The sequence below is a fragment of the Branchiostoma floridae genome, chromosome 14, assembly GCF_000003815.2.
Source record: "Branchiostoma floridae strain S238N-H82 chromosome 14, Bfl_VNyyK, whole genome shotgun sequence".
Classification (NCBI taxonomy): Eukaryota; Metazoa; Chordata; class Leptocardii; order Amphioxiformes; family Branchiostomatidae; genus Branchiostoma; species Branchiostoma floridae.
In genome coordinates this window covers 2,823,696-2,831,390 of record NC_049992.1, presented here as the reverse complement: position 1 = coordinate 2,831,390, position 7,695 = coordinate 2,823,696, and the positions used below count along the sequence as shown (strand labels likewise).

The window sequence follows — 7,695 nt, the reverse complement described above, 5'->3', positions numbered from 1 at the left end:
GTAGCTGTCGATCTTCCGTTTTTTTTTTTTATTCAAACATTTAAACAGAAATACAGAGTGACAAAAGGGGGCGCACTCAAGTGCAAGACTTATTTTGACGCTACCCCTTACATAAAAAAGCATACATATTTTACAGAGAGAAGACAAGTACAAATGAAAAGCAAAGGAAAATCACTTCAGACAGAAAATAATACATTGTACTTAATATAACAAGAAAGGATAAGCGCAAGTCCAGTTTCCCACCCACTGATGAAAAAATTGGTCACATTACAAAAAATGCCAGGACAACTGTGTTTTAAAAACGCTTAGTTGTAGTGATGAAGTTTTGGGTTGTTAATAGAATATTGGAGTTGACAACAGATGAATGTAAAGGACTACCACGGAGTAAAATGGAAACTTTAGCGTTGTCCGATAGTGATGAGAGGTTAAGGGTGTGTCCTAAGAGCCTGGAGAGTTTGCCGAGGAGGGTTGAGCGTTGAGCGTTGGGCATTGTACATAGAGCGTTGGGCATTGTACATAGGGCAGGTACATAACTAATTAAGACATATCATACCTCTTTTGTGGTCAATTCATGGTAGAGGCTTTATATTGGAGAGATATAGGTTGCTTAAAGACAGGTGAATACAATGAAATACATCTTATGTCGAGACTCAAGTATATGCAATAATGGGAATACAGGGGACCCGGGGGGGGGGCGAGATCACGGGGGGCGAGATCGCTGTCACACCGGGACAGTCCCGCCCGTGTTAAACTGAACCATACCGGGACAGTCCCGCCCGTGTTAAACTGAACCATACCGGGACAGTCCCGCCCGTGTTAAACTGAACCATACCGGGACAGTCTTGTCCGTGTAGAACTGAACCATACCGGGACAGTCCCGCCCGTGTTAAACTGAACCATACCGAAGCAGTCCCGCTCGTCCTCCTTGTCTTCCATGCAGTTCCATTCCCCGTCGCACACACGGCTGGGGCTGTAGCAGCCAGCATCCCCTGTACACACCCGTCTGTGCTTTTCTAGGCAGGCGGCAAGCCCTGGGAACCCAAAAGGAAAAATGTTTTTCAGATACAGACTTTTCTGCACTGAACACCTGGATATGATAATTCACCATAAAGCACTAATGGTTCACAAGGCCTCCTTTAACAACCCGTTACCGCCCTATATGCGCCGTATGTTCACATACTGTAGGGACAAGACCACCCGGAGTACCGGTTTAAGTGCTTCTGATCTCCTAGTGGTACCAATGCCCCTCAGGGAGACTTATAGGAGATCCCTGGCATATTATTTTATTCCGGCTTGCTCATCTGGAACCAACTGTCGCAGCAAGTTAGGACATTTCCTCCCTTTCAACCGTCAAAAACCTTTTGTCACAGTAAAGGACTTATGCACCAAAAATAGTTACTCAAGCAACTGGATATGGTTTTGAAACGGTCAGACTTTTCGGAAAGTATCCACTTTCCTTCGTCAGTGACACTGAAGAGATTTGGAAGAAACAGGTATTTTATACTCTAGCTAAGAATGAAGACAATTTCAGATGTCCAATAGGAAACGTTGTAAGACAATTCAGACTGAAGACAATTTGGATTCCAAAGAAAACAAGGTAAGCCAAAGTCAAGCTGTAGACAATTTGGATTTCAAAGGATAGCAAGTTAGACACAGTTAATGCAAATGAGTTTATTACCTCCTGTTGTTTTAGTTGCAAGGAAAGTGGATACTATCCGAAATGTCTGACCGTTTCAAAACCATATCCAGTTGCTTGAGAAACTATTTTTGGTATATCTTATTACCTGGATGTCTAACCTACATCGACGTATAAATGACTTATGTAATGACAAGTGTCTTTGTCTTTCTGTAAACGCTGACTTATATGTAACCCTATTTTAAAATGAATCTCTGTATTAAGAGCATTATATGTAACCCTATTTTAAAATGAATCTTTTATGATGTAACTTTTAGAAGAATACTCTCGGGCGAACATACGTCCACTACTAGTATTTTGGTTTACAATTTCAGTTTTTTGTCTCAAAACTGCGAAAACCAAGAATAAAGCTCTCTCTCTCTCTCTCTCTCGCATGTCGAACGGCTACGGACTCGATTCATGTTTGTACCCTACTTTGTATGATAGAATAATTGATAGGAATCCAAATTGACTAATTTTGTTAGGACTCTAAATTAATGTTTGATTGTATCTTTCTTATATATTTTATTATTTAATTTGTTTGACCCTGACCTCCTCCCACTGATCATGACCTCAAAGAAAGGCGGCCGACAGACCGATAGAGTTATCATGAAAAAAGAATGGTACAAACAATATACTATCATAACAAAAGTCCTGAGATCTGATAGCTCCAGAAGATACTAAGAGATTTAATTTGTAAATTTCTTGTATTATCTTTAACGTTTCCATCCGTCTTAAGTATCCGGACCAGACCAAATACATTGGTTCGTCAAAATGGCAGCCAGTAAAATCGCACCTGTGTTTACCAACAATATATCTTCCAACACTCATTAGACACAGTAGGAATCCCTGGAGACTTGAGAGATACATGATCTCTCCCTCCATTGCATTTGATAAAGTCTATTAAACAAATAAACATTTTTAACTAGAGTTTGGCGACCTCATACCTCCATGAAATATTAAGTGCTTTTGTAAATTTTATGCAAAAGACTTATCCATTTACATAATTTATGCATGGTACTGTTCATCATTGACTAACATACACATGTCACAAGTATAAAATTCCCATTATTAGTCACTATGCCGATTTGCTATTTTTGTATATATTATGCAAATCAGTCCCCCATTTGCATATTTGGTATCTGCTTATGTTTTACCTATCATAACTTACATGTGTTACATTTACTGAAGTTCAGTTATTGAAAGCAATGGAATTGTACAATTTTCTCATTAATTATGTAAATTAAGTCCCCATTTACATCAAACGTATATCATTATGAACATCTTTGCCTAAGCTACCTGCATTCAAAAAATGATGGCAATCCGTCATTCCTTTCTATAGTTATTCTTTTTGGAGTGTCTTGACAAAAACGCCCCTGCAGTTCCGAAATGGAATGTTAGGGGGCCGAAACCTGCCCCACTTGTCATGACACTGCAAGCTATCTACCAGCCAAATGTCAAGACCATATCACGTCCAGCACAAGAGATACATAGAAAAAGCTGATATCATAGAATATTCTCATTATATTTCAGCCATACCATAGGTATGGTGAAATATATTGTATTCGTAATGTTTCTTCTTTCTCCTGTCATATCTTCAAAACGCTTCATCTCCGTCGTTCCTGGACCGAATGACTTGAAATTTGGCACAAGGGTACAGTGAGCTAATACCCTGATGCCTTTTTTTCATTTTTTTTTTCATATCTGCCTTTAAAATGATTTTATCGTGTTTTTTTTTTGGCAATTTTTATGAATATCTTGGCCCCCTGGACCCTGGTATTACAGCCGAATGACCTGGAATTTGGCACAGAGGTGCCTTGATCATATGCCCACATAGATACAATAACAGTTTTGGCATACGGTACAACAAAATGCTTAATTTTGCGATTTTTTGCCATTTTTTGACAAAAAAGAACATTTTTGGCCCCTGTACCCTCATTTTACAACCAAATCACCTGAACTTTGGTATAAAGGTGCCCTCCATATATGCGCACATGGATCCAATAACAATTTTTGCATACAGTACAACAAAGTGCTTAATTTTCATATTTTTTGGCCATTTTTTGACAAAAATAGGACATTGTTGGCTCCTGTACCCTCGTTTTACAACCAAATGACCTGTAATTTGGTAAAGGGGTGCTCTAGATATTTATTCAAATGACTCTTGTATAATTTTTGGCATGAACCACATCAAAATTACATATTTGGGGATTTTTATGTCATTTTCCAATGGCCACAGAGGTCAACAACATGGGGAGGGAGATGGCTGAAATATGCTGTATTTGCTCTTAAGCAAATGTTGGCCTTTCTAGTTAATTATGCAAGTATACTTCTGTTTTGCATAATTAGTATGTCATTTTGTACATCATTGTCTAAGGTATGTACATATTAAAATTATGAAAATCCGTTGTTCCCTTCTTGAGTTACGTCTTCAGAATTTTTTGACAAAAATGTCCCTGCTATCCCAAAACTAGACGCTAGGGGGCCCAAACTTATGTCACCAATTCCTTAGCACAAGAGCTATCTAACACCCCAAAATCGTGACCATAGCTTGTTCAGAACACGAGATAGCAAACCCGGAAGTTGCGCTGCAGTACCAAGGGAAGCCGCTAGGAGGCCTAAATCTACTCATTTCCAGCTTTCATCACACACTCCCAACACACCAAGTATGAAACCAATTCACCCAGCCGTTCTTGAACTATCTTGTTTACACACAAACAGACAGACAGACACACACACAGACAAACGCATGACATTTCATGGAGGTAACTACTGTTTCTTATATCAATCTTAAAATGTTAATCCACAGTAAAATAAAGAAGCAGTCTACGCAGTCTCGTACAGCAGTTCCGTTCGTCGGCGTCGTCATCGTCCCCACAGTCCACGATGCCGTCACACACACTGCATTCTGGGATACATTTCCCGCTGTAGGGGCAAATTATCTCGTCGTCTGCGCATAGACGTTTTCCTGAAAACAAAAATTAACGAGATAGATCAATAAAAATGCAGTGCATTATTTGAAATAGCAGAAGAGCGAAATATGGATCTGTTACGGTTTCTAAATAATTCTATAATGATAAAAAATCTCACGCGCTCCTAGTCTGACACGACACAAAGCATGATGGTCAAAGAGAATAGTCTTGCCTAAGTTTTGGCACAACGTGAAATCTACCATAACATTTTACACAACATAATCTGATTGGAATTTGTAGCCATGAAAAGATTGTAATGAAGTTATCATTGACACTGTCCGATAGATCGATTGTTCCATTTTAGGTGCACAACATAGGTTAAGTGAAGCTTAAATGAAGCAGACTTGATTAGATAAAACAGGTGCTTTTGAAAAAAAGATTCTGCCTTGGCGTGTTTGTAAGAACTGACAAAGGTTAGTGATCGACATTTGCCAACTTAAAGGAGATGAGGCATTGTCATCGGACGGTATCTGTGGATGTCCAGGAAGTTGTTTGTTTGTCAGCAGTGTGATAAAGAGTAACTATCAAAGAATTTGCAGTCCATTGTTTATCTCTACTAGTTTTATTGAAAATGTTGTCCCCCTGGTGATATTTTCTCAACATTCTCAATTCACTCATTATGAATAAGGGCATTTAAAACATTATGTCGTCCAGCCACTTGTTGCGATTACGCAGTCTTTCCATTTTATAACATCCAAAAATCTTGACCACACCCTGTCCAGTACAAGAGATACATTGAAAAAGCTGCTATGACAGAATTTCCTCATTAATTAAGCAAATGTCCGCCTATTCAACATAATTATGATTTCATTTTGTACATTTTTGTCTAAGCTACCTACATACCAAAATCAAGAAAATATCGTCTTTGCCCTTTTTTTGACAAATGCACCTGCAATTTCTAAGCTATTGCCTAGAGGGCCCAAATCTATTCCACCTTTTAACAAGCGCAAGAGCTACCTAATGCCAAAATATCGTGATCATAGCATGTCTAGAACACGAGATATTCAACCATGACGTTCTACTGCAGTACCAAGAGAAGCATTTTCCAGTTTTCTTCACACCCTATCAACACACAAAATATTAAACCAACCCACCCAGCTGTTCTGGAGTCGACCTTAAAATGACCTCAGGTTTTGTTACACATCGACCATTTAATAAATAAAAAAATGGAATCTCGTTAAATTATGTAACTATATGCCAACATTTTCAAGGAGCAACTAAGTTAAGTACGTGTTAGATCACACAACAGAGTGATGTTACTCTTTTGTACGGCGTAGCACATCGAATGTCCAGTCAAGCCCACTTGGCACAATACCGGCGTTGGTAGAACATTTGCAAACACGCGGTTGTTGAAGTCTACACCCCAGACAATTCCATCTCCCACAGCCACCTGCCGCAGATTTGCTCCTGGTACGTGCACCCACTCTTCACCAGGGGAGGTTTCGTTCAGAAACGTCCCTGCTCTGTGGTACACGGAACCAACATCATCCACCGCCCAAACTCCTGCTGGTCCCACTGACACAGACGCGAAGCAGCCACCAACTGATTCCCAGTCGTACTTCGCTGTGTGAAGAAAAGGCATTAAACAGAAAGGGTTCACTGGACGTTCCTGTCAACAACTTTTTGCTTGTTTTGCTTTGATGTCACGAAGACCTTTCCTTACCGGTCTCGAGGCTTAGTAACGAATAATTTGAACGATTACAACCGCGCTATTATTTGATAATCGTTCTCTTGCAATAGGTGTTCTGTGCACTTTTTCGACTACATTAATAAAGTAGAGGTAAGCATCTGTTGTTGGATATAAAGACAGGTTTGCGCTTCTGTGTAATTCCGAAGCAACATGTTTTTTCCTTATACAAATCGGCGGTGTATCGTATCGTAGTACAGTCTCAACACCTGAAAGGCGAGTTACCTCCTGGGGGAAAAAACATGCAGAATACTTAAGAGCGAAGGGTATTTCAGCTAGGGCTACAAATGCATATGTGATGACTGTATTGTACTGGTATTAATGCATTTATGTATGTTAAGTTACCTGAAATTTCACAGTAGAAAGGTGCACGCCACACCTTGCCGCCCCTATCAACCGCCCACAGCTGCCCAGTTCTAGAGCTGACGCTGATTTCTTTCATGTTTGCAGCTCCTACAGTTGACCATCTTACGTTTTCAGGCGTCTCTGGGCTTAAGCCTGTGAATACAAATTAGGTAGCACAATTACGCTCTGGGTGCTATAGTTTTTCGTCCTTCATCCGTTATTTTTTTTCCCGAGCGTAGATAATAGTTTTTTTTTTTTATTGTATAACGACATTAACTATCATGTCCATAAGAACATGTTACAATAGTTCGGTACCTTTCATAATTATGGCCTGTCCCTGCTTAACTATGTTCTTTCCTTGCATAGCAAGCTGATACTTGGATCCAATGACCCAAACTGAATTCTTTCCGGAATGTATCCAATCTATTTCGTGCTTCCAGGAAAACGACGCCGATTGTCTCTCGAAGGCGTAGAGCATATAGTTGACAACATCAATATGAACAGTTTGCCAGCGAACCCCCGCTGTTTCACTGTTCCTGTAAACAAAAACAAAATCGTTATTTTGCAGCAACTAATGCCAATTCTCATAATTCCACTGGGTGCCTTACGACCGTCACAGTATGGTGTTATGGTGGCCTTCACAACAATGTCTTCGGACACTCAGATATCTGAAGTGATCATACCAGATATGACCACTTCGGGGATTAATGATGCTGTGGTTAGTAGATCTCCTAAATTTATCGCTTTCATAAAGTCTTAGGTTAGCCGGTGACATCATAAGATTCGATGTTGAAAACGACTGCATGGTTGTGGAGTGTGAAAATTCGTCACGTGAACTACCCACCCGTACGTTCCCACGCGGTACATTACAGTAGAGTCATTATAGACCGCCCACACTCCCACAGCTCCAACCGAGATCTGCTGAAACCGCTCCGTACCGACTACTTCCCACCCTGCTCCTACAGAACAAAGCCATGATAATATGTACATGTAAGATTGTTCCAAAACAGGAGCAG

General features: G+C 40.0%; 2 protein-coding genes across 2 annotated transcripts in view; both read right to left on the bottom strand.

Annotated features, from left to right (window-relative positions):
• Window positions 1–5,331, bottom strand: part of LOC118430880 — a 34,232-nt gene extending 28,901 nt beyond the window's left edge. The window contains exons 1-3 of the mRNA XM_035841915.1: window positions 5,319–5,331; window positions 4,518–4,643; window positions 868–1,031 (exon numbers count right to left, since the gene is read on the bottom strand). Of these exons, the coding sequence (XP_035697808.1) occupies window positions 868–1,031; window positions 4,518–4,643; window positions 5,319–5,331 (303 nt within the window). The remainder of the gene's footprint in view (window positions 1–867; window positions 1,032–4,517; window positions 4,644–5,318) is intronic.
• Window positions 5,265–6,830, bottom strand: LOC118431137. Its single transcript, XM_035842255.1, has 2 exons — window positions 6,680–6,830; window positions 5,265–6,210 (listed from the first exon to the last, which is right to left on the bottom strand). The coding sequence occupies exons 1-2, from the start codon at window positions 6,774–6,776 to the stop codon at window positions 5,870–5,872; spliced, it is 438 nt and encodes a 145-aa protein (XP_035698148.1). The 5' UTR covers window positions 6,777–6,830; the 3' UTR covers window positions 5,265–5,869.
• Between the last annotated feature and the right edge of the window lie 865 nt (window positions 6,831–7,695).